The sequence below is a fragment of the Pelobates fuscus genome, chromosome 4 (genome assembly GCF_036172605.1).
Source record: "Pelobates fuscus isolate aPelFus1 chromosome 4, aPelFus1.pri, whole genome shotgun sequence".
NCBI lineage: Eukaryota > Metazoa > Chordata > Amphibia > Anura > Pelobatidae > Pelobates > Pelobates fuscus.
Genome location: NC_086320.1, coordinates 392,268,585 through 392,296,375, shown reverse-complemented (window position 1 = coordinate 392,296,375; position 27,791 = coordinate 392,268,585). Strand labels below are relative to the sequence as shown.

The window sequence follows — 27,791 nt, the reverse complement described above, 5'->3', positions numbered from 1 at the left end:
AAGATCCGGTTAAAGCGTGTAACTCAGTCGGAGTGACGAGGAGATATTGGGACTTTAAGCGTAATCAAAGAGATCAGCAAGTAGGTGTTTTGACGGCCACAATAAAGCCTGACCACCTACCAACGTTAAGCCAGAGGAAAAACCTCTGTGAAGAAAAGTGAGGATCAGGAAGGACTCCATTCCCTGCAGCCCTCACATCCTGGAAGCTGAGGTGCCATCGCACGGTCGAAGAGTTAGGAAGAAGATGTCAGGAGTGATGTGTTTGATAATGTATATATTTGTGTTTTTTAATTATTCAGGAAGGTAGAGGTACCCACACACCAGGCTGTGAGGTTTGCATTAACCCCTTCCCGCCGTTACGACGTACCATGCCGTCACGCATTAAATGGGCTTTAAAGCCGTTGCGACGGCATGGTACGCCGTAACGGCTGCAGCCCCCAGGACCTCGGCGGTACTCACCTCCGCCGCGATCCTCTTCTGGGGGGCTGCCTGAGAGCCCAGGCAGCCCCCTTCCGGCAAATGAGGCCCCCGGGGGCCATGTGATCGCTCTCAAAGAGCGATCACATGGCCCCCTATAGCTGGCTATGGATCTGCCAGCAGGGGGACTGTCTGAAATATCAGACAGTCCCCCTGCTGGTAGGAAGAGTAAAAAAAATAAATTAAACAAGTGTAAAAATAAATTAAATATATTTTTATATATATATATATATATAATATGTATATATATTATATATATACATATTATATATATGTAACGTCATTCTAAGTGTATTTTAATATTAATATAAGTACATATATTAATATTAAAATACACTTAGAATGACGTTACATATATATAATATGTATATATATTATATATATATATAATAGATGTACATATATATATTATATATAAAAACGTATAATTAAAATAATAAATAAATAAAATAATAAAATAAATAAATAAAATATATAAAAATAAAAATAAATAAATAAAATAACAAAATTTTATATAAATTATATATGCATATGTAATTTCATTCTAACTGTATTTTGTTATTAATATATATATATATCGGTAACAGAATACACTTAGAATGACATTCTATATATATCTATCTATATATAAAATACAAATAACCGCAAATATATATATATATAGATAAATACATATAATTACATAAAAGATTACATTAGTATACACGTAGAATTTAAATACCTTTAAATGCATATATATTAAAATTCTACGTGTATATTTAAATAATCTTTTAATGTAATTATGTGATTTGATTAATTAAAATTTGATTGACATGCCTGACAACACAGGGAGAAAGTGCAGAGAATTGAATTCGCAAGCACTATATTTGACCCTGTAACTCTCCAAGACACCATAAAACCTGTACATAGGGGGTACTGTTTTACTCGGGAGACTTCGCTGAACTCAAATATTCGTGTTTCAAACTGGTAAATTGTATTACAACGATGATATTTTAAGTAAAAGTGACGTTTTTCGCATTTTTTACAAGCGAACGGCACTTTTATGGTCTATATTATTGTTGTAATATGTTTTACTGTTTTAAAACACTAATATTTGTGTTTAGTGAAGTCTCCCGAGAATAACAGTACCCCCATGTACAGGTTTTATGGTGTTTTGGAAAGTTAGAGAGTCACATATAAGGCTTGCATTTCATTTTTTTCACATTGAAATTTGCCAGATTGGTTATGTTGCCTTTGAGACTGTATGGTAGCCCAGGAATGAGAATTACCCCCATGATGGCATACCATTTGCAAAAGTAGACAACCCGAGGTATTGCAAGTGGGGTATGTCCAGTCTTTCTTAGTAGCCACTTAGTCACAAACACTGGCCAAATATTTGTTTTTTGCTTTTTTCACACAAAAACAAATATGAACGCTAACTTTGGCCAGTGTTTGTGACTAAGTGGCTACTAAAAAAGACTAAACATACCCCACGTTCAATACCTTGGCTTGTCTACTTTTTCAAATGGTATGCCATTATGGGGGTAATTCTCATTCCTGGGCTACCACACCGTCTCAAAGGTAACATTACCAATCTGGCAAATTTCAATTTGAAAATGTAATGTTCTATATTTGACCCTGTAACTTTCCAAAACACCATAAAACCTGTTAATGGGGGGGTACTGTTGTACTCGTGAGACATCGCTGATTACAAATATGTGCATTTTTTTGCAGTAAAACCTAACAGTATTATGACATTCACAGCTAAAATGTCAGACGGAAATGCAAATTGAAAAAAAAATCTTATTTTCTCACATTTTTTTTAATTTTATTCATAATAAATGATGTTTCATATATACATATTTGATATGGAATGAAAGCCTTGTTTCTCCTGAACAAAATGATATATAATAAGTGTGGGTGCATATAATTTGAAAGAGGGGAACTACGGGTGAACAGACATATAGCGCAAATTCCAGTTTTTGTTTACGTTTTGTTTTGATCAGAACGTGCACTATTGACTGCGTCCTGAAGGGGTTAAGACTACAAAGACAGGTAATCATATTTCTCAGACCCTTATTTGGCATTCCCAGTATGAGTGTAAAGGACATGTATCTAAGTGTAGATACTTGGGAATAGATTATAGTGTATGCCATCAAAGAGCAGGAGAACCTAAGTGTTTTAGCCCAGAATATCAACCCCGTACAATTTGGTTGACTATTCGTAATGGAGACTCACAGGGGACCCTGATAAATAAGACCATACTAGAAACCGTACATTCTTCGGGTGTTCTGCTATTTGATGCATGTAAGGCGATATCAAGTGGTAAAAAAACGTGGAATGTATGTGGGGATCTTAAATGGGAAAGAACTTATGGGTCTAATGATAAATATATTTGCCCCAGTAGTAAGTACAAATATATGGATCCAAAATGCCCAAATAAAGATTATAATTATTGTCCGTATTGGTCCTGTGTAGGGTGGGGAACCTGGGGACAGACAGTAGATAAGGATATGATCGTCTCTAAGTTGCCTACCAAGCCATATTGTAAGTCTAGGGAGATTAACCCAGTCCATATACTTATCAATGACCCAGAACTATTCATAGATAGGTTTGGGAACTTATTTGGGTTCCAGATATATGGAACAGGGTTGGATCCTGGGACAATATTATTTATAGGGATAGAGACCGATACTGTGGCAGCCCAGACTCATCAGGTATTTCATTCCTTCTATGAGGAGATGAGTGTGGAAAATAAGATCCCCCATAATGCTAAGAACTTATTTATTGATCTAGCCGAGAGCATTGCGGGTAGTCTTAATGTAACCAACTGCTATGTGTGTGGAGGTACTAATATGGGAGACCAATGGCCATGGGAAGCAAAGGAGGTAATGTATTCCGGTTCTGAGACAGTTGAACAGTTAATATCTTCTCAGACTGATTACCAAGTGAGTGTTAGAGGTAAATCTGAGTGGAGATTAAAGACCTCCATCATAGGTTATGTTTGCATAGCAAGGAAAGGAATAATGTTTAATACATCTGTAGGAGAATTGACTTGTCTAGGGCAAAAAGCTTATAATGATAGTACAAAAGATACAACTTGGTGGTCGGCTTCAAATGTCTCAGAACCACCTAACCCGTTTGCAAGTTATACCAATTTAAAGGACGTGTGGTTTGACCTATCTGCTACATCTAGTTGGAAAGCCCCAGCAAATTTGTACTGGATCTGTGGTAAGAAAGCCTATTCGGAGTTGCCACAGGACTGGGAAGGGGCATGTGTATTAGGTGTGCTCAAACCATCCTTCTTCTTGTTGCCAATTGAAACAGGAGAGACCTTGGGAGTTAAAGTTTATGATGTGAATCATAAAAAGAAGCTAGCATCCTTGAATGTAGGTAGCTGGGAAGATAATGAGTGGCATTGGCTACCTTAGCGCGCTTCATTGCCAATAGGAGGGATGTAATATGTGAGGGAACTGGTTAACAGCCAAACTGTATGCCCATGAAGTGTTATTGTATTCTAATACAGGGATTCAAGCCTCATTCTACCATTAGGCAATTATGGATTCCTCTGTAAAGCACATAGCCTTCTTACCAGGTAAACCAGTTGGGCTGTTGATAAAGTCCTCCATTCACTTCCAGTGCAAATAGAAGGAGGTGTATGTGGAAAGTTCAATCTCAGCAACTGTTGTCTGCACATAGATGATGAAGGGCAGGCAGTGGCTGATCTCACAAGCCACATGGCTAAACTGACGCATGTACCGACTTAAGCCTGGAACGGGTACAATTCTAGTAGTTGGTTTGGAAGTAGGTACGAGCAGCTTGGAGGGATCAAGACATTGGTAGGAGGAGTCATGTTGATTATAGTGTGTCTCTTTCTACCATGTTTGGTTCCATTGGTAATTAGGTCCATACAGAATGTCATAGAGAGCACGACAGAAAGGAAACCAGCTGCGCATGTAATGGCTGTTTGCAAGTATGAACCCTTAGCCCAGAGAGAATATATTCAGAATGAGAAGTGCTGAAGGAATTTGTAAGGATGCTAAGATGCTTACAAGGTCTGTTCTGATTCATGGCAACTTGAGGTGTAAGTAAGCGATGATTAGGTGATGCATCTGGAATTATTATATATATCAGAAGCATCAAAGGGGGGAGTGTGGTGGAAGCGCGGTAGAAATTAAATTTAGTAGGCCGAGATTTCCACGTGGCATATGTGTATGTTGGTGTATCAGTTAGTCAGTTACACGTAGCTAAGATACAATCAACAGTGTACTGAGCAAGTGCAGGAATGCAGGAACTGAAAACACTTCCCCTCCTCCATTGTTCTGGGTGAGCCATGTGGTCTAACAGGTAAGGGAAGTTAGGCTTTGTTCAGCTGATTGGGTAAAGAGTATATGTGGGTAGAGTTAACTATAGGAGGAGCTATATGTCTATATCATGCATTTACACAGTCAGTTCTGGGCTCAGATCTTGTAGTATTTTGGTGACATTAGTCCCTCTGAGCCCCGGTCGGTGAATCGAATAAAGAATCTCTTCCTTCCTGAAGAAACCTGTGTCCATCTCTCTGTGCTTGACTTCCGTCAGATTCTCCGGTATCAGTGGCTTACAATAAACCGGTTTAATAAACCCTGTGTTATTAATTAGGGGGCTTACAATAAACCGGTTTAATAAACCCAGTGTTATTAATTAAGTGGCTTACAATAAACCGGTTTAATAAACCCTGTGTTATTAATTAGGTGGCTTACAATAAACCGGTTTAATAAACCCCGTGTTATTAATTAGGTGGCTTACAATAAACCGGTTTAATAAACCGTGTGTTATTAATTAGGTGGTTTACAATAAACCGGTTTAATAATCCCTGTGTTATTAATTAGGCGGCTTACAATAAACCGGTTTAATAAACCCTGTGTTATTAATTAGGTGGTTTAAAATAAACCGGTTTAATAAATCCTGTGTTATTAATTAGGTGGCTTACAATAAACCGGTTTAATAATCCCAGTTTTATTAATTAGGTGGCTTACAATAAACCGGTTTAATAAACCCTGTGTTATTAATTAGGTGGTTTACAATAAACCAGTTTAATAAACCCTGTGTTATTAATTAGGTGGCTTACAATAAACCGGTTTAATAAACCGTGTGTTATTAATTAGGTGGCTTACAATAAACCGGTTTAATAAACCGTGTGTTATTAATTAGGTGGTTTACAATAAACCAGTTTAATAATCCCAGTTTTATTAATTAGGTGGCTCACAATAAACCGGTTTAATAAACCCTGCGTTAATAATTAGGTGGCTTACAATAAACCGGTTTAATAAACCCAGTGTTATTAATTAGGTGGTTTACAATAAACCCCGTGTTATTAATTAGGTGGTTTACAATAAACCGGTTTAATAAACCCTGTTTTATTAATTAGGTGGTTTACAATAAACCGGTTTAATAAACCCTGTGTTATTAATTAGGTGACTTACAATAAACCGGTTTAATAAACCCCGTGTTATTAATTAGGTGGCTTACAATAAACCGGTTTAATAAACCCTGTGTTATTAATTAGGTGGCTTACAATAAACCGGTTTAATAAACCGTGTGTTAATAATTAGGTGGCTTACAGTAAATCGGTTTAATAATCCCTGTGTTATTAATTAGGTGGCTTAAAATAAACCGGTTTAATAATCCCTGTGTTATTAATTAGGTGGCTTACAATAAACCGGTTTAATAAACCGTGTGTTATTAATTAGGTGGCTTACAATAAACCGGTTTAATAAACCGTGTGTTATTAATTAGGTGGCTTACAGTAAATCGGTTTAATAATCCCTGTGTTATTAATTAGGTGGCTTACAATAAACCGGTTTAATAAACCGTGTGTTATTAATTAGGTGGCTTACAATAAACCGGTTTAATAAACCGTGTGTTATTAATTAGGTGGTTTACAATAAACCGGTTTAATAAACCCTGTGTTATTAATTAGGTGGATTACAATAAACGGGTTTAATAATCCCAGTTTTATTAATTAGGTGGCTTACAATAAACCAGTTTAATAAACCCTGTGTTATTAATTAGGTGGTTTACAATAAACCGGTTTAATAAACCCTGTGTTATTAATTAGGTGGCTTAAAATAAACCGGTTTAATAATCCCTGTGTTATTAATTAGGTGGCTTACAATAAACCGGTTTAATAAACCGTGTGTTAATAATTAGGTGGCTTACAGTAAATCGGTTTAATAATCCCTGTGTTATTAATTAGGTGGCTTAAAATAAACCGGTTTAATAATCCCTGTGTTATTAATTAGGTGGCTTACAATAAACCGGTTTAATAAACCGTGTGTTATTAATTAGGTGGCTTACAATAAACCGGTTTAATAAACCGTGTGTTATTAATTAGGTGGCTTACAGTAAATCGGTTTAATAATCCCTGTGTTATTAATTAGGTGGCTTACAATAAACCGGTTTAATAAACCGTGTGTTATTAATTAGGTGGCTTACAATAAACCGGTTTAATAAACCGTGTGTTATTAATTAGGTGGTTTACAATAAACCGGTTTAATAAACCCCGTGTTATTAATTAGGTGGATTACAATAAACGGGTTTAATAATCCCAGTTTTATTAATTAGGTGGCTTACAATAAACCGGTTTAATAAACCCTGTGTTATTAATTAGGTGGTTTACAATAAACCGGTTTAATAAACCCTGTGTTATTAATTAGGTGGTTTACAATAAACCGGTTTAATAAACCCTGTGTTATTAATTAGGTGGTTTACAATAAACCGGTTTAATAAACCCCGTGTTATTAATTAGGTGGTTTACAATAAACCGGTTTAATAAACCCTGTTTTATTAATTAGGTGGTTTACAATAAACCGGTTTAATAAACCCTGTGTTATTAATTAGGTGACTTACAATAAACCGGTTTAATAAACCCCGTGTTATTAATTAGGTGGCTTACAATAAACCGGTTTAATAAACCCTGTGTTATTAATTAGGTGGCTTACAATAAACCGGTTTAATAAACCGTGTGTTAATAATTAGGTGGCTTACAGTAAATCGGTTTAATAATCCCTGTGTTATTAATTAGGTGGCTTACAATAAACCGGTTTAATAATCCCTGTGTTATTAATTAGGTGGCTTACAATAAACCGGTTTAATAAACCGTGTGTTATTAATTAGGTGGCTTACAATAAACCGGTTTAATAAACCGTGTGTTATTAATTAGGTGGCTTACAATAAACCGGTTTAATAAACCGTGTGTTATTAATTAGGTGGCTTACAATAAACCGGTTTAATAAACTGTGTGTTATTAATTAAGTGGCTTACAATAAACCGGTTTAATAATCCCTGTGTTATTAATTAGGTGGCTTACAATAAACCGGTTTAATAAACCGTGTGTTATTAATTAGGTGGTTTACAATAAACCAGTTTAATAAACCCTGTGTTATTAATTAGGTGGCTTACAATAAACCGGTTTAATAAACCGTGTGTTATTAATTAGGTGGCTTACAATAAACCGGTTTAATAAACCGTGTGTTATTAATTAGGTGGCTTACAATAAACCGGGTTAATAATCCCTGTGTTATTAATTAGGTGGCTTACAATAAACCGGTTTAATAAACCGTGTGTTATTAATTAGGTGGCTTACAATAAACCGGTTTAATAAACCGTGTGTTATTAATTAGGTGGCTTACAATAAACCGGGTTAATAATCCCTGTGTTATTAATTAGGTGGCTTACAATAAACCGGTTTAATAAACCGTGTGTTATTAATTAGGTGGTTTACAATAAACCGGTTTAATAAACCCCGTGTTATTAATTAGGTGGCTTACAATAAACGGGTTTAATAATCCCAGTTTTATTAATTAGGTGGCTTACAATAAACCGGTTTAATAAACCCCGTGTTATTAATTAGGTGGCTTACAATAAACGGGTTTAATAATCCCAGTTTTATTAATTAGGTGGCTTACAATAAACCAGTTTTATAAACCCAGTGTTATTAATTAGGTGGTTTACAATAAACGGGTTTAATAAACCCTGTGTTAATAATTAGGTGGTTTACAATAAACCGGTTTAATAAACCGTGTGTTATTAATTAGGTGGTTTACAATAAACCGGTTTAATAAACCCCGTGTTATTAATTTGGTGGCTTACAATAAACGGGTTTAATAATCCCAGTTTTATTAATTAGGTGGCTTACAATAAACCGGTTTAATAAACCCCGTGTTATTAATTAGGTGGTTTACAATAAACCGGCTTAATAATCCCTGTGTTATTAATTAGTTGGCTTACAATAAACGGGTTTAATAATCCCAGTTTGATTAATTAGGTGGTTTACAATAAACCGGTTTAATAAACCCTGTGTTATTAATTAGGTGGCTTACAATAAACCGGTTTAATAATCCCTGTGTTTTTAATTAGGTGACTTACAATAAACCGGTTTAATAATCCCTGTGTTATTAATTAGGTGGCTTACAATAAACCGGTTTAATAAACCCCGTGTTATTAATTAGGTGGCTTACAATAAACGGGTTTAATAATCCCAGTTTTATTAATTAGGTGGCTTACAATAAACCGGTTTAATAAACCCCGTGTTATTAATTAGGTGGCTTACAATAAACGGGTTTAATAATCCCAGTTTTATTAATTAGGTGGTTTACAATAAACGGGTTTAATAATCCCTGTGTTATTAATTAGGTGACTTACAATAAACCGGTTTAATAATCCCAGTTTTATTAATTAGGTTGCTTACAATAAACGGGTTTAATAAACCCTGTGTTATTAATTAGGTGGTTTACAATAAACCGGTTTAATAAACCCCGTGTTATTAATTAGTTGGCTTACAATAAACGGGTTTAATAATCCCAGTTTTATTAATTAGGTGGTTTACAATAAACCGGTTTAATAAACCCTGTGTTATTAATTAGGTGGCTTACAATAAACCGGTTTAATAATCCCTGTGTTTTTAATTAGGTGACTTACAATAAACCGGTTTAATAATCCCTGTGTTATTAATTAGGTGGCTTACAATAAACCGGTTTAATAAACCCCGTGTTATTAATTAGGTGGCTTACAATGAACGGGTTTAATAATCCCAGTTTTATTAATTAGGTGGTTTACAATAAACCGGTTTAATAAACCCTGTGTTATTAATTAGGTGGCTTACAATAAACCGGTTTAATAATCCCTGTGTTATTAATTAGGTGACTTACAATAAACCGGTTTAATAATCCCTGTGTTATTAATTAGGTGACTTACAATAAACCGGTTTAATAAACCCCGTGTTATTAATTAGGTGGCTTACAATAAACCGGTTTAATAAACCCCGTGTTATTAATTAGGTGGCTTACAATTAACGGGTTTAATAATCCCAGTTTTATTAATTAGGTGGTTTACAATAAACCGGTGTAATAAACCACGTGTTATTAATTAGGTGGCTTACAATAAACCGGTTTAATAATCCCTGTGTTATTAATTAGGTGACTTACAATAAACCGGTTTAATAATCCCTGTGTTATTAATTAGGTGACTTACAATAAACCGGTTTAATAATCCCTGTGTTATTAATTAGGTGACTTACAATAAACCGGTTTAATAATCCCCGTGTTATTAATTAGGTGACTTACAATAAACCGGTTTAATAATCCCTGTGTTATTAATTAGGTGGCTTACAATAAACCGGTTTAATAAACCCCGTGTTATTAATTAGGTGGCTTACAATGAACGGGTTTAATAATCCCAGTTTTATTAATTAGGTGGTTTACAATAAACCGGTTTAATAAACCCTGTGTTATTAATTAGGTGGCTTACAATAAACCGGTTTAATAATCCCTGTGTTATTAATTAGGTGACTTACAATAAACCGGTTTAATAATCCCTGTGTTATTAATTAGGTGACTTACAATAAACCGGTTTAATAAACCCCGTGTTATTAATTAGGTGGCTTACAATAAACCGGTTTAATAAACCCCGTGTTATTAATTAGGTGGCTTACAATTAACGGGTTTAATAATCCCAGTTTTATTAATTAGGTGGTTTACAATAAACCGGTGTAATAAACCACGTGTTATTAATTAGGTGGCTTACAATAAACCGGTTTAATAATCCCTGTGTTATTAATTAGGTGACTTACAATAAACCGGTTTAATAATCCCTGTGTTATTAATTAGGTGACTTACAATAAACCGGTTTAATAATCCCTGTGTTATTAATTAGGTGACTTACAATAAACCGGTTTAATAATCCCCGTGTTATTAATTAGGTGACTTACAATAAACCGGTTTAATAATCCCTGTGTTATTAATTAGGTGGCTTACAATAAACCGGTTTAATAAACCCCGTGTTATTAATTAGGTGGCTTACAATTAACGGGTTTAATAATCCCAGTTTTATTAATTAGGTGGTTTACAATAAACCGGTGTAATAAACCACGTGTTATTAATTAGGTGGCTTACAATAAACCGGTTTAATAATCCCTGTGTTATTAATTAGGTGACTTACAATAAACCGGTTTAATAATCCCTGTGTTATTAATTAGGTGACTTACAATAAACCGGTTTAATAATCCCTGTGTTATTAATTAGGTGACTTACAATAAACCGGTTTAATAATCCCCGTGTTATTAATTAGGTGACTTACAATAAACCGGTTTAATAATCCCTGTGTTATTAATTAGGTGGCTTACAATAAACCGGTTTAATAAACCGTGTGTTATTAATTAGGTGACTTACAATAAACCGGTTTAATAATCCCTGTGTTATTAATTAGGTGGCTTACAATAAACCGGTTTAATAATCCCCGTGTTATTAATTAGGTGGGTTACAATAAACCGGTTTAATAAACCGTGTGTTATTAATTAGGTGACTTACAATAAACCGGTTTAATAATCCCTGTGTTATTAATTAAGTGGCTTACAATAAACCGGTTTAATAATCCCTGTGTTATTAATTAGGTGGCTTACAATAAACCGGTTTAATAAACCGTGTGTTATTAATTAGGTGGCTTACAATAAACCGGTTTAATAAACCCCGTGTTATTAATTAGGTGGGTTACAATAAACCGGTTTAATAAACCGTGTGTTATTAATTAGGTGGCTTACAATAACCCGGTTTAATAATCCCTGTGTTATTAATTAGGTGGCTTACAATAAACCGGTTTAATAATCCCTGTGATATTAATTAGGTGGCTTACAATAAACCGGTTTAATAATCCCTGTGTTATTAATTAGGTGGCTTACAATAAACCGGTTTAATAAACCCCGTGTTATTAATTAGGTGACTTACAATAAACCGGTTTAATAATCCCTGTGTTATTAATTAGGTGGCTTACAATAAACCGGTTTAATAAACTCTGATTAATTAATTTGTGCTATTTATTTTTATTTGAATTAGAGAAAGAAGCTTTTCTATAACTTTTGAGGCTTATTGTGTGACGTTCCCTGACTTTCCCGCGGAAGGTATTGTCAGACGCTCCCTAGCTCTGCGCATGTGCAATGTATCTGGAGCAGACAGAACCAGGAGACATCAATGGAGAGAAAGGTGAGACAGCCAGCCACACAAAGAGACAGCCAGCAACACAGAGAGACAGCCAGCCATACAGAGAGACAGCCAGCAACACAGAGAGACAGGCAGCCAAACAGAGAGACAGGCAGCCAAACAGAGAGACAGCCAGCCACACAGAGAGACAGCCAGCCACACAGAGAGACAGCCAGCCACACAAAGAGACAGCCAGCCACACAAAGAGACAGCCAGCAACAGAGAGACAGCCAGCAACACAGAGAGACAGCCAGCCACACAAAGAGACAGGCAGCCAAACAGAGAGACAGCCAGCCAAACAGAGAGACAGCCAGCCAAACAGAGAGACAGCCAGCCACACAGAGAGACAGCCAGCCACACAAAGAGACAGCCAGCAACAGAGAGACAGCCAGCAACACAGAGAGACAGCCAGCCACACAAAGAGACAGGCAGCCAAACAGAGAGACAGCCAGCCAAACAGAGAGACAGCCAGCCACACAGAGAGACAGCCAGCCACACAGAGAGACAGCCAGCCACACAGAGAGACAGCCAGCCACACAGAGAGACAGCCAGCCATACAGAGAGACAGCCAGCAACACAGAGAGACAGCCAGCCACACAGAGAGACAGCCAGCCAAACAAAGAGACAGCCAGCCATACCAAGAGACAGCCAGCCACACAGAGAGACAGCCAGCCAAACAGAGAGACAGCCAGCCACACAGAGAGACAGCCAGCCATACAGAGAGACAGCCAGCAACACAGAGAGACAGCCAGCCACACAGAGAGACAGCCAGCCAAACAGAGAGACAGCCAGCCAAACAGAGAGACAGCCAGCAACACAGAGAGACAGCCAGCAACACAGAGAGACAGCCAGCCACACAGAGAGACAGCCAGCCACACAGAGAGACAGCCAGCAACTCAGAGAGACAGCCAGCCATACAGAGAGACAGCCAGCCAAACAGAGAGACAGCCAGCAACACAGAGAGACAGGCAGCCAAACAGAGAGACAGGCAGCCAAACAGAGAGACAGCCAGCCACACAGAGAGACAGCCAGCTACACAAAGAGACAGCCAGCAACACAGAGAGACAGGCAGCCAAACAAAGAGACAACCAGCCAAACAGAGAGACAGCCAGCCACACAAAGAGACAGGCAGCCAAACAGAGAGACAGGCAGCCAAACAGAGAGACAGCCAGCAACACAGAGAGACAGCCAGCCACACAGAGAGACAGCCAGCCATACAAAGACAGCCAGCCACACAGAGAGACAGCCAGCCACACAAAGAGACAGCCAGCAACACAGAGAGACTGCCAGCCACACAGAGAGACAGCCAGCAACACAGAGAGACAGTCAGCCATACAAAGAGACAGCCAGCCATACCAAGAGACAGCCAGCCACACAAAGAGACAGCCAGCCACACAAAGAGACAGCCAGCAACACAAAGAGACAGCCAGCCACACAAAGAGACAGCCAGCCACACAAAGAGACAGCCAGCCACACAAAGAGACAGCCAGCCACACAAAGAGACAGCCAGCCACACAGAGAGACAGCCAGCCACGTAAAGAGACAGCCAGCAACACAAAGGGCCAGCCAGCAACACAAAGAGACAGCCAGCCATACAAAGAGACAGCCAGCAACACAGAGAGACAGCCAGCCATACAGAGAGACAGGCAGCCACACAAAGAGACTGGCAGCCACACAGAGAGACGGCCAGACATACAAAGAGACAGGCAGCCACACAAAGAGACAGGCAGCCACACAAAGAGACAGGCAGCCACACAGAGAGACAGCCAGCCATACAGAGAGACAGACAGCCATACAGAGAGACAGACAGCCAGCCACACAGAGAGACAGACAGCCACACAGAGAGACAGTCAGCCATACAAAGTGACTGCCAGCCACACAAAGTGACTGCCAGCCACACAAAGAGACATCCAGCCATACAAAGAGACATCCAACCATACAAAGAGACATCCAGCCATACAAAGAGACAGCCAGCCACACAGAGAGACAGCAAGCTATACTAAGAGACAGCCAGTCATACAGAGAGACAGCTAGCTATATACAGAGAGACAGCAAGTCATAGAGACACAGCCAGCTATACTGAGAGACAGCCAGTCATACAGAGAGACAGCCAGTCATACAGAGAGGTATCCACACAGAGAGACAGCCAGCTATACTGACTGTCTTATCTATACACAGAGACAGCCAGCCAAACTTAGAGACAGCCGGTCACACAGAGACAGCCAGCTCTACAGAGAGTCAGACTGTCATACAGATAGACAGCCAGTCATACACACAGAAACAGCCAGTCATACATAGAGACTGCTTGCCATACTCAGAGACAGCCACTAATACTCCTGGAAACAGCCAGTAGCACACACCTAGAGACAGACACGAATACAGTGCACAGCCAGACAGCCAGTGACACAGAGAGACAGTCATTATTAGTTAGCTAGAGACAGCCATTAGTATATAGCTAGAGACAGCCAGTGACCCAGAGAGACAGTCATTATTAGTTAGCTAGAGACAGCCATTGTACAGAGCCATAGCCATTAGTATATAGCTAGAGACAGCCAGTGACACAGAGAGACAGTCATTATTAGTTAGCTAGAGACAGCCATTAGTATATAGCTAGAGACAGCCAGTGACCCAGAGAGACAGTCATTATTAGTTAGCTAGAGACAGCCAGTGTACAGAGCCATAGCCATTAGTATATAGCTAGAGACAGCCAGTTACCCAGAGAGACAGTCATTATTAGTTAGCTAGAGACAGCCAGTGTACAGAGCCATAGCCATTAGTATATAGCTAGAGACAGCCAGTGACCCAGAGAGACAGTCATTATTAGTTAGCTAGAGACAGCCAGTGTACAGGGCCATAGCCATTAGTATATAGCTAGAGACAGCCAGTGACCCAGAGAGACAGTCATTATTAGTTAGCTAGAGACAGCCAGTGTACAGAGCCATAGCCATTAGTATATAGCTAGAGACAGCCAGTGACCCAGAGAGACAGTCATTATATGTTAGCTAGAGACAGCCAGTGTACAGGGCCATAGCCATTAGTATATAGCTAGAGACAGCCAGTGACCCAGAGAGACAGTCATTATATGTTAGCTAGAGAGAGCCATTGTACAGAGCCATAGCCATTAGTATATAGCTAGAGACAGCCAGTTACCCAGAGAGACAGTCATCATTAGTTAGCTAGAGACAGCCATTGTACAGAGCCATAGCCATTAGTATATAGCTAGAGACAGCCAGTGACCCAGAGAGACAGTCATCATTAGTTAGCTAGAGACAGCCAGTGTACAGAGCCATAGCCATTAGTATATAGCTAGAGACAGTCAGTGATTCAGAAGGACAGCCACTAATGCACACCTATAAATGATTCTGAGACACAGACACATCCACTAATACCCACACACAGACTGCCAGTGATACCAAGAGACATCCACTAGTACACGCCTAGAAACATCAAGTATTTTAGAGACTGCCACAAATACCTTCTGAGAGACAGTCAGTAATACTGTGTGCAAGATACATTGTGTGATACAGAGAGAATCAATTAAAGCACAGCTAGAGACAGCCAGTGTTAATGAGACATTCCTTAATGTATGCATAGAGGTAGTGAGAGACATCTACTAATGCAAATTTACAGAGAGCCAGAGGTCGCCCACCCTATGGGTTCTCAGTGATTACCATGAGAGGTCCCTCGTCCTATGGGTTCTCAGTAATTAGCATGACAGGTCTCCCGCCCTATGGGTTCTCAGTAATTAGCATGACAGATCTCCCGCCCTATGGGCTCTCAGTAATTAGCATGACAGGTCTCCCGCCCTATGGGTTCTCAGTAATTAGCATGACAGGTCTCCCGCCCTATGGACAGGTCTCCCGCCCTATGGGTTCTCAGTAATTAGCATGACAGATCTCCCGCCCTATGGGTTCTCAGTAATTAGCATGACAGGTCTCCCGCCCTATGGGTTCTCAGTAATTAGCATGACAGGTCTCCCGCCCTATGGGTTCTCAGTAATTAGCATGACAGGTCTCCCGCCCTATGGGTTCTCAGTAATTAGCATGACAGGTCTCCCGCCCTATGGGTTCTCAGTAATTAGCATGACAGGTCTCCCGCCATATGGGTTCTCAGTAATTAGCATGACAGGTCTCCCGCCCTATGGGTTCTCAGTAATTAGCATGACAGGTCTCCCGCCCTATGGGTTCTCAGTAATTAGCATGACAGGTCTCCCGCCCTATGGGTTCTCAGTAATTAGCATGACAGGTCTCCCGCCCTATGGGTTCTTAGTAATTAGCATGACAGGTCTCCCGTCCTATGAGTTCTCAGTAATTAGCATGACAGATCTCCCGCCATATGGGCTCTCAGTAATTAGCATGACAGGTATCCCGCCCTATGGGTTCTCAGTAATTAGCATGACAGGTCTCCCGCCCTATGGGTTCTCAGTAATTAGCATGACAGGTCTCCCGCCCCAATGGGTTCTTAGTAATTAGCATTACAGGTCTCCCGCCCTATGGGTTCTTAGTAATTATCATGACAGGTCTCCCGCCATATGGGTTCTCAGTAATTAGCATGACAGGTCTCCCGCCCAATGGGTTCTCAGTAATTAGCATGACAGATCTCCCGCCCTATGGGCTCTCAGTAATTAGCATGACAGGTCTCCCGCCCTATGGGTTCTCAGTAATTAGCATGACAGGTCTCCCGCCCTATGGGTTCTCAGTAATTAGCATGACAGGTCTCCCGCCCTATGGGTTCTCAGTAATTAGCATGACAGGTCTCCCGCCCTATGGGTTCTCAGTAATTAGCATGACAGGTCTCCCGCCCTATGGGTTCTCAGTAATTAGCATGACAGGTATCCCGCCCTATGGGTTCTTAGTAATTAGCATGACAGGTCTCCCGCCATATGGGTTCACAGTAATTAGCATGACAGGTCTCCCGCCCTATGGGTTCTCAGTAATTAGCATGACAGGTCTCCTGCCCTATGGGTTCTCAGTAATTAGCATGACAGGTCTCCCGCTCTATGGGCTCTCAGAAATTCGCATGACAGGTCTCCCGCCCTATGGGCTCTGAGTAATTACAATAAGAGGTCTCCCTCCTATTGGGCTCTCAGTAATTACTATAAGAGATATCTCACCCTATGGGCTCCCAGTAATTAATATGAGAGGTCTCTTGCCCTATGGGCTCTCAGTGATTGTTATGAGACGTCTCTTGCCCTAGGGCTTTCAGCGATTAATATAAGAGGTCTCTTGCACTATGGGCTCCCAGTAATTCATATGAGAGATCTCTCACCCTATGGGCTCACAGTGATCATTATGAGAGGTTTCTCGCCCTATGGGCTATCAATGATTAATATAAGAGGTATCTCGCCCTATGGGCTCTCAGTGATTACTATGAGAGGTCTGTAGCCCTTTGAGCTCTCAGTGATTGTTATGAGACGGCTCTTGCCCTAGGGCTTTCAGTGATTAATATAAGAGGTATCTCGCCCTATGGGCTCTCAGTGATTACTATGAGAGGTCTGTAGCCCTTTGAGCTCTCAGTGATTGTTATGAGACGTCTCTTGCCCTAGGGCTTTCAGTGATTAATATACGAGGTCTCTCGCACTATGGGCTCACAGTGATCACTATGAGAAGTCTCTCGCCCTATGGGCTATCAATGATTAATATAAGAGGTCCCTCACCCCATGGGCTTTCAGTTATTAATATAAGAGGTATCTCGCCCTATGGGCTCTCAGTGGTTAATATAAGATCTCTTGCTCTCAGTGGGTTCTCGGTGATTGCTGTGTGATGTCTGTCGCCCTAGCGCTTTCAGTGATTGCTTTGTGACTTCTCTCACCCTATGGGCTCCCAGTGAGTAATATAAGAGGTCTCTAGATGTATTGGCTCTCCATAATTACTATAAGTGGCCTCACTTTTATTGGGCTCTTAGTGATTGCTTTGTGACTTCTCTCACTCTATGGGCTCCCAGTGAGTAATATCTTGCTTTATGGGCTCTCAGTGAATGCTATGTGACTTCTCTCACCCTGTGGGCTCTCGTTGTTTGCTATGTGATGTCTCTCGCTCTATGGGCTCCCAGTGAGTAATATAAGAGGTCTCAAGATGTATTGGCTCTCCATAATTACTATAAGTGGCCTCACTTTTATTGGGCTCTTAGTGATTGCTATGAGACGTCTCTCGCCCTATAAGCACTTAGTAATTACTATAAGAGGTTCCCTCCTATTGGGCTCTCAGTGATTGCTATGAGAGATTGCTATAAGAGGTATCTAGCTGTATGGGCTCTAGGTGATTGCTATGAGAGATTGCTATAAGAGGTATCTAGCGGTATGGGCTCTCAGTGATTGCTATGAGAGATTGCTATAAGAGGTCTCTAGCTGTATGGGCTCTAAGTGATTGCTATAAGAGTTCTCTAGCTGTATGGGCTCTCGGTGATTGCTATGAGAGATTGCTATAAGAGGTCTCTAGCGGTATGGGCTCTCGGTGATTGCTATGAGATATTGCTATAAGAGGTATCTAGCTGTATGGGCTCTCAGTGATTGCTATGAGAGATTGCTATAAGAGGTATCTAGCGGTATGGGCTCTCGGTGATTGCTATGAGAGATTGCTATAAGAGGTCTCTAGCTGTATGGGCTCTCAGTGATTGCTATGAGAGATTGCTATAAGAGGTATCTAGCTGTATGGGCTCTAGGTGATTGCTATGAGAGATTGCTATAAGAGGTCTCTAGCTGTATGGGCTCTCAGTGATTGCTATGAGATATTGCTATAAGAGGTATCTAGCTGTATGGGCTCTCAGTGATTGCTATGAGAGATTGCTATAAGAGGTCTCTAGCTGTATGGGCTCTCAGTGATTGCTATGTGATGTCTCTTGCTTTATGGGCTCTCAGTGATTAATATAAGCGGTTTCTCGCTGTATTGCCTCTCCATAATTACTATAAGTGGCCTCCCTTATATTGGGCTCTTAGCGATTAATACAAGAGGTCTCCCACCCTATGAGCTCTCAGTAATTACTATCCTATTGGGCTCTCAGTGATTACTTTTAGAGGTCTCTCGCCCTATTGGCTGCCAGTAATTACTATAAGATGCATCCATCCGCTTAGACTCTCAGTGATTGCTATGAGAGGTCTCTCAGTAATTAATATAAGAGGTCTCTTGCACTATGGGCTCCCAGTAATTAATAGGAGAGGTCTCTCGCACTATGGGCTCCCAGTCTCTTGCCATATGTCTCTCGTCTTAGGGCTCTCAGTGATCACTACGAAAGGTCTCTCACCCTATGGGCTCTCAGTAAGTACTATATGTGGCCTCCTTTATATTGGACTCTTAGTGATTGCTATGAGAGGTCTCTCGCCCTAGAGCTCTCAGTGATTAGTATAAGAGGTCTCTCGCCCTACCGGCTCTCAGAAGTTCCTATAAAAGGGCCTCAATCCTATTGGACTCTCATTAATTGCTATGAGAGGTCTCTCGCCCTAGAGCTCTCAGTGATTAATATAAGAGGTTTCTCGCCCTACGGGCTCTCAGAAGTTCCTATTAGAGGCCTCAATCCTATTGGACTCTCAGTAATTGCTATGAGAGTTCTCTCGCCCTATGGGCTCTCAGTAATTACTATATGTGGCCTCCCTTATATTGGGCTCTTAGTGATTGCTATGAGACTTCTCTCGCCCTATGGGCTCCCAGTGATTACAATGAAAGGTCTCCCATTCTATTGGACTCTCAGTAATTGCTATGAGAGGTCTCTCGCCCTAGAGCTCTCAGTGATTAATATAAGAGGTATCTCGCCCTACGGGCTCTCAGAAGTTCCTATAAGAGGCCTCAATCCTATTGGACTCTCAGTAATTGCTATGAGAGGTCTTTCGCCCTAGGGCTCTCAGTGATTAATATAAGAGGTCTCGCCCTACGGGTTCTTAGAAGTTCCTATAAGAGGCCTCAATCCTATTGGACTCTCAGTAATTGCTATGAGAGGTCTTTCGCCCTAGGACTCTCAGTGATTAATATAAGAGGTCTCTCGCCCTATGGGCTCTCAGAAGTTCCTATAAGAGGCCTCAATCCTATTGGACTCTCAGTAATTGCTATGAGAGGTCTTTCGCCCTAGGGCTCTCAGTGATTAATATAAGAGGTCTCTCGCCCTATGGGCTCTCAGAAGTTCCTTTAAGAGGCCTCAATCCTATTGGACTCTCAGTAATTGCTATGAGAGGTCTCGCGCCCTAGAGCTCTCAGTGATTAATATAAGAGGTCTCTCGCCCTATGGGCTCTCAGAAGTTCCTATAAGAGGCCTCAATCCTATTGGTCTCTCAGTAATTGCTACGAGAGGTCTGTCGCCCTAAAGCTCTCAGTGATTAATATAAGAGGTCTCTCACCCTACGGGCTCTCAGAAGTTCCTATAAGAGGCCTCAATACTATTGGACTCTCCGTTGCTATGAGACATCTCCGTCACCCTCCCCTGCTCCCCATCCAGTTCAAAATTACTATTTCATAACAATAAAATCTTATTATGTTAGTGTAACGGATCGCCTGGCACCCCGACCGGGTACCTCCGTTAATGGATGCTCCTAGCGCTTCCTGAGGACTCCAAGCACTCTGGCAGACACCACAATCACCGAACCGATGCAGCATATGAATCTTCTCAAGCATAGGAATGCTGTAGACCGTTGAATAGGAACCATACGAATAGGCTTACACTCCTAGCAGTCAACTGGAACAGCATGCAATAAATCCTTCCCCCAATAATGAGACGATACTTCACTTTGAGGGTAAAACAGGATCTCTGGACTGGCACATCCAGCCTGGCTTTTATTACACTTGTACACTTACAGGCCACACCCAGGGGGAGGCATAACATAACCAATCACATAGATGTTACCTCCCACACATCCCCTCCCCTTAGTGTGACACATAATCCCATTATTCATTCAGTTTAAAATATACTTTTTACACAACTTTCATAACTCTAAAACCATACATCACATTCACATAAAAATACATATCCACAATCAATCCATTCAGGGGAACAACATATAAAAAAATGGCATGAATCAGACCAGGGGTTCAAAAGTTACTAAAAGTATCTTTTGTCCCTTACTAGCCGCATGGCAAACCGTTTTAGACAGATTTTACCTAGGCCTCTATCCTGGAGACAAAGAGGAAAGTAATCCAATTATCCAGGCTAGAAGCAGACTCCATTAACCACATGGTTACAGAAAGACATAAAACACTTTAAAATACAGAAAGTTACTTTTTATCCATAACACACAGACATTTCACATATCCCCAGATAGCTGGGATCTGAGCGCACAAAACTACCGAATAGCGCGCAGATCCTATTCACACAGTACAATTGCCATGGAGCTAAAGTCTTTCCCATAGTCTTTCATTATATGAATAGGCTCCATGGTATAGCTATCTGGGTTAACACATTCACATAAAGTCTGGTCCATAGTCCAAAGGCAAGAGGCGGGCAAGCAGCCCCCTCCAAGGACACGTGGCGAGGTCGGTTTCGCCACACTTCTCCCCTTTACCCCCCAGACTAACAGGGTATCTGACCTCCTGCCAGTCAGTGCCCTGGTTAGTCCAGCAACCCACCCACAAAACAGAAACAGCAGTACAGCCCACCCACAATAAATGGTTACTACACCTGGGTAGAGGAGAACTTTGTCCAGGTCCAGGTGTCTCACCACGGCTGTGTGGGGGACTGGTAGTCTGCCTTGGTGGGTTGCTGAGTGGGCAGAGACCAGCGGTACTCTGCCCTGGTGCCAGCGCTACCACTGAAATAGCCTGATTGGAGCCTGGTTGTGGGAGACCAACCGTCTCCCCTCTGGGTACACAGCTCTGCTGCTGGAGACAGACTGTCTCCCCTTTGGCCAAACAGCCCTGTCGTGGGGGGGGGGGGGGGGGGGGGCAGGACCGACCGTCCCTACCCCCTGTGCTGGAAGTGCAGAGACCACTGTCCCATCTGCACAGGTGTGGGGCTTACAGTCTCCCCCTGGTACATTAAGCTGCCGCTGGGGAGAGGTGGTAACCAGCTCCTCTCCCATTAGAACACTCTGCCGCTGGGGAATGGAGACTGGGCTCTCTATTCCCTGTACATTAATGATCCGCCGCTGGGGAGAGGTGGTAACAATCTCCTCTCCCATACATACTTCCCATCTCTGCGGAGGGAGACCGACTGTCTCTCCTCTCAGCACAGAGTCCTGCTGAGGGGGAAAGGGGGCTGGGCTCTCCCTTCCCTGCTGGATACTCTGCCGCTGGGGAATGGAGACTGGGCTCCCAATTCCCAACAAATCACACTGCTGCTGGGGAGGGAGGACGGCCCCTTCAGCTCCCTGTAACTTGGGCGCAGAGACCACGGTCCCATCTGCGCTGGTGTGGGGCTTACTGTCTCCCCTTGGTGGGCTAAGCTGCCGCTGGGGAGAGGGGGTAACAAACTCCTCTCCCTTACACACTTTCAGCCGCTGGGGAGCAGGGCTGACCCTCTGTACTCCCTGTAGGCAGGGCGCAGAGACCACGGTCCCATCTGCGCTGGTGAGGGGCTTACTGTCTCCCCTTGGTGAGCTGTGCTGCCGCGGGGGAGAGGGAATAACAAACTCCTCTCCCTTACACACCTTCAGCGGCTGTGGAGAGGGGATAACAGGCTCCTCTCCCTGCACCATAGACTGCCACTGGGGAGCAAGAACGACACCTTCAGCTCCCTGTAACGCACACTGCCGCTGGGGATCTGGGCCGACTGCCCAGCATCCCTGTAGGGCCGGTGGAGAGATCTCGGTCCCATCTCCACCTGCCATCTGTGGGTCTCTCCAGGACCAGTCTATGAGGTCCCCGACTTCTGCAGCTGGTAGTGAAGCAGGGGGTACCTCGGCCACGTTTTCCCAGCTGTAGGCTAGCAGGTCTGGGTCTGCCACCCAGTTTTCCCGGTCTGCGTCCCTGCTCTGCGGCTGGCAGGAATTTAATAGTTCTACATAGTCCATCTCCAGCTCTCGTTCCATGGCAGCGAAACGGCGGAGGTCTTCTCCCAGTCCAATAGATCTCGGGCTCTGTATCATCTCACCTCGGTAATGCAAGATAGCCCAGTACCGTGACTCTGCTGGACTGCCAAAGTCGACGTCTTCCGCTAAGGCTTTCCACAACAGGCCAGGGCTAGCGTAGTTCTCTCCCTCCGGTTGGATGCCCTCTGCCCTCCACGTCTCTGGCTGGACGGTGCACCACCACAGTGCCCGGTATGAGGCGTCCAGGCTCAGTTCCCTTTCCACGAGATACTCGAGTTGTCTTACCCGCTGCCCTCCGGGTTGGTCTCCCAGAAGCGGCATCCGCCAGGCCATTTGTTCCTCCAACTGGTATGCGACACCAGGAAGGCGCTGCTGCCGTTGATACTGGACTTCCTCCAGGGCATCGTACCATAATTCTCTCCGGGCATTATCTCTCCATTCCAATTCACTCTCTTCCTCAGGTGTGAGTGCCCAGGGGTCCACGAACCCCATTTTCCCAAATCTTTGTGTAGACAGGGACGCTGTATGCACACCAGCGTCGCCCTCAATTTGTAAATCCAAACGCACTGTGTCTCCGAGCTGCTTTACCTCGCACTAGGACGCCATCCCACCGCTTGCCACCAATGTAACGGATCGCCTGGCACCCCGACCGGGTACCTCCGTTAATGGATGCTCCTAGCGCTTCCTGAGGACTCCAAGCACTCTGGCAGACACCACAATCACCGAACCGATGCAGCATATGAATCTTCTCAAGCATAGGAATGCTGTAGACCGTTGAATAGGAACCATACGAATAGGCTTACACTCCTAGCAGTCAACTGGAACAGCATGCAATAAATCCTTCCCCCAATAATGAGACGACACTTCACTTTGAGGGTAAAACAGGATCTCTGGACTGGCACATCCAGCCTGGCTTTTATTACACTTGTACACTTACAGGCCACACCCAGGGGGAGGCATAAAATAACCAATGACATAGATGTTACCTCCCACACATCCCCTCCCCTTAGTGTGACACATAATCCCATTATGCATACAGTTCAAAATATACTTTTACACAACTTTCATAACTTTAGAACCATACATCACATTCACATAAAAATACATATCCACAATCAATCCATTCAGGGGAACAACATATTAAAAAATGGCATGAATCAGACCAGGGGTTCAAAAGTTACTAAAAGTATCTTTTGTCCCTTACTAGCCGCATGGCAAACCGTTTTAGACAGATTTTACCTAGGCCTCTATCCTGGAGACAAAGAGGAAAGTAATCCAATTATCCAGGCTAGAAGCAGACTCCATTAACCACATGGTTACAGAAAGACATAAAACACTTTAAAATACAGAAAGTTACTTTTTATCCATAACACACAGACATTTCACATATCCCCAGATAGCTGGGATCTGAGCGCACAAATCTACCGAATAGCGCGCAGATCCTACTCACACAGTACAATTGCCATGGAGCTAAAGTCTTTCCCATAGTCTTTCATTATATGAATGGGCTCCATGGCATGGCTATCTGGGTTAACACATTCACATACAGTCTGGTCCATAGTCCAAAGGCAAGAGGCGGGCAATCAGCCCCCTCCAAGGACACGTGGCGAGGTCGGTTTCGCCACAGTTAGATATTAACTGACATTCCAACTCAGAAAATATACTAAGACAAAGTGTGGACTCTTTTGGCTTGGTATATTCACTGCGCCCGATAAAACTTGGATAAAAGCTGTCATCAAGTTTTATCATTTCCTAAGCCGTGGCTAGTTACGGCCGTAGGGAAAAATACTTTATCTATGTGTGGTTTCCAGGATCCCCTATAGAACTCTGTGTCGTGCTTGTGTGTATGGTGTGGGCTCCTGGCGGATCAACAGGTTCAGCACTTTTTGCTGCCAGTCACCTACCAGCAGAGCAGTTGGTGACAGTTATTCTTTAATATAACATGAGTCCAGCCAGCTGGTTAACCCCTTCAGGACGGAGTCAATAGTACACGTTCTGATCAAAACAAAACATAAACAAAAACTGGAATTTGCGCTATATGTCTGTTCACCCGTAGTTCCCCTCTTTCAAATTATATGCACCCACACTTATTATATATCATTTTGTTCAGGAGAAACAGGGCTTTAATCTATCATTAACTATTCATATATGGAACATCATTTATTATGAATAAAAGTAAAAAATATGTGAGAAAATAAGATTTTTTTTTAAATTTGCATTTCCGTCTGACATTTTAACTGTGAATGTCATAATACTGTTAGGTTTTACTGCAAAAAAAATGCACATATTTGTAATCAGCTATGTCTCACGAGTACAACAGTACCCCCCCATTAACAGGTTTTATGGTGTTTTGGAAAGTTACAGGGTCAAATATAGAACATTACATTTTCAAATTGAAATTTGCCAGATTAGTAATGTTACCTTTGAGACGGTGTGGTAGCCCAGGAATGAGAATTACCCCCATAATGGCATACCATTTGAAAAAGTAGACAAGCCAAGGTATTGAAAGTGGGGTATGTCCAGTCTTTTTTAGTAGCCACTTAGTCACAAACACTGGCCAAAGTTAGCGTTCATATTTGTTTTTGTGTGAAAAAAGCAAAAAACGAATATTTGGCCAGTGTTTGTGACTAAGTGGCTACTAAGAAAGACTGGACATACCCCACTTGCAATACCTTGGGTTGTCTACTTTTGCAAATGGTATGCCATCATGGGGGTAATTCTCATTCCTGGGCTACCATACGCTCTCAAAGGCAACATAACCAATCTGGCAAATTTCAATGTGAAAAAAATGAAATGCAAGCCTTATATGTGACTCTCTAACTTTCCAAAACACCATAAAACCTGTACATGGGGGGTACTGTTATTCTCGGGAGACTTCACTAAACACAAATATTAGTGTTTTAAAACAGTAAAACATATTACAACAGTAATATAGTCCATAAAAGTGCTGTTTGTTTGTAAAAAATGCAAAAAAACTTCACTTTTACTTAAAATATCATCGTTGTAATACAATTTACCAGTTTGAAACACGAATATTTGAGTTCAGCGAAGTCTCCCGAGTAAAACAGTACCCCCTATGTACAGGTTTTATGGTGTCTTGGAGAGTTACAGGGTCAAATATAGTGCTTGCGAATTAAATTCTCTGTGTTGTCAGGCATGTCAATCAAATTTTAATTAATCAAATCACATAATTACATTAAAAGATTATTTAAATATACATGTCGAATTTTAAAATATATGCATTTATAGGTATTTAAATTCTACGTGTATACTAATGTAATCTTTTATGTAATTATATGTATTTATCTATATATATATATTTGCGGTTATTTGTATTTTATATATATATAGATATATATAGAATGTCATTCTAAGTGTATTTTGTTACCGATATATATATATTAATAACAAAATACAGTTAGAATGAAATTACATATGCATATATAATTTATATTAAATTTTGTTTCAATATTTTATTTATTTATTTTATTATTTTATTTATTTATTATTTTAATTATACGTATTTATATATAATATATATACGTACATCTATTATATATAATATATATATACATATTATATATATGTAACATCATTCTAAGTGTATTTTAATATTACTATATATACTTATATTAATATTAAAATACACTTTGTATGACGTTACATATATATAATATGTATATATATTATATATATAATATATATACATATTATATATATAAAAATATATTTAATTTATTTTTACACTTGTGTTTTATTTATTTTTTTATACTTCCCACCAGCAGGGGGACTGTCTGATATTACATTTTTGATCCACAGCCAGCTATAGGGGGCCATGTGATCGCTCTTTGAGAGCGATCACATGGCCCCCGGGGGCCTGATTTGCCGTGGGAGGGCTGCCTGGGCTGTGAGGCAGTCCTCCCGAAGCGGATCGCGGCGGAGGTAAGTACATCTTACCTCCTGGGGCTGCAAGCCGTTACGGCGTGCTATGCCGTCATAACGGCTTTAAAGCCCACTTAACCCGTGACGGCATAGCACGCCGTAACGGCGTTAAGGGGTTAATAAACTGCAAACCTATATCTGTCGTGACAGGCTCACTTTAACAGAAAAGTAAGCGTTTAAATTCCCCGGAGTTCTAAAATTCATCTATATATTACCTGTGTCAGCTTATCTTGCTCTAAATGTGACGTGATTCTTCTTCTTATCCTGCTTTGATGTAATTACTGCAAGTCTGTAAATGTGATTGGGAGGTTGTGATTGCTTGCCCGCCCAGATTCTTCCCATGTGAAAGGATTCGGCAAAGCTTCCGTATGAAACAGCTCACTATGAAAGAATTGAAGATTATGTTTGCTTTAGTGCACTAATAATCTTAATTTTAATAATGACAGTAGGCTAGTATTTTGCATAATCTTTCTTTACTACTCCATAGCAGCAAAGACATATAGAGACAAAAGGAACCAATCAGAGACAGGCAGTATAAGATACGCCTTCCACTTAGTCACTTCATCTTGATAACGGTGACATCACAAGTCACACGATCAACTGAAGAACCATACGGAATAACGAAGACAGTTCAAATTCCAGGAACGATGAAGAACGGTTGAACGACGAATATCCTTGTACGCTTGATGTAGAAGATCTCTTTGTTGCTTTTAAGCTGAAAGAGACCAAGAGCGTTTTAGTGATTTGGAATGTAAACCTGAACAAAATGAGTAACCCTCACCTAAAAGGTGTGCAATAATTCGGTACTATCACAGTCTATTGTGATCTATAAAATTTAACATATGTACCATAATATAGCTACCTAATATAGAATAACTATACATATCAACTATATATGAAAAACAACCCCAACTTTCCATCTAGAGTGAATAGAG

At 41.2% G+C, this 27,791-nt stretch overlaps 1 protein-coding gene across 1 annotated transcript in view; it reads left to right on the top strand.

Annotated features, from left to right (window-relative positions):
• The first annotated feature begins 11,929 nt into the window (after positions 1 to 11,929).
• The window catches only part of SMARCD3 (SWI/SNF related, matrix associated, actin dependent regulator of chromatin, subfamily d, member 3), a 205,263-nt gene continuing 189,401 nt past the window's right edge, over positions 11,930 to 27,791 (top strand). Inside the window, exon 1 of the mRNA XM_063452963.1 lies at positions 11,930 to 11,972. Within this exon, the coding sequence (XP_063309033.1) occupies positions 11,961 to 11,972 (12 nt within the window). The 5' untranslated portion in view covers positions 11,930 to 11,960. The remainder of the gene's footprint in view (positions 11,973 to 27,791) is intronic.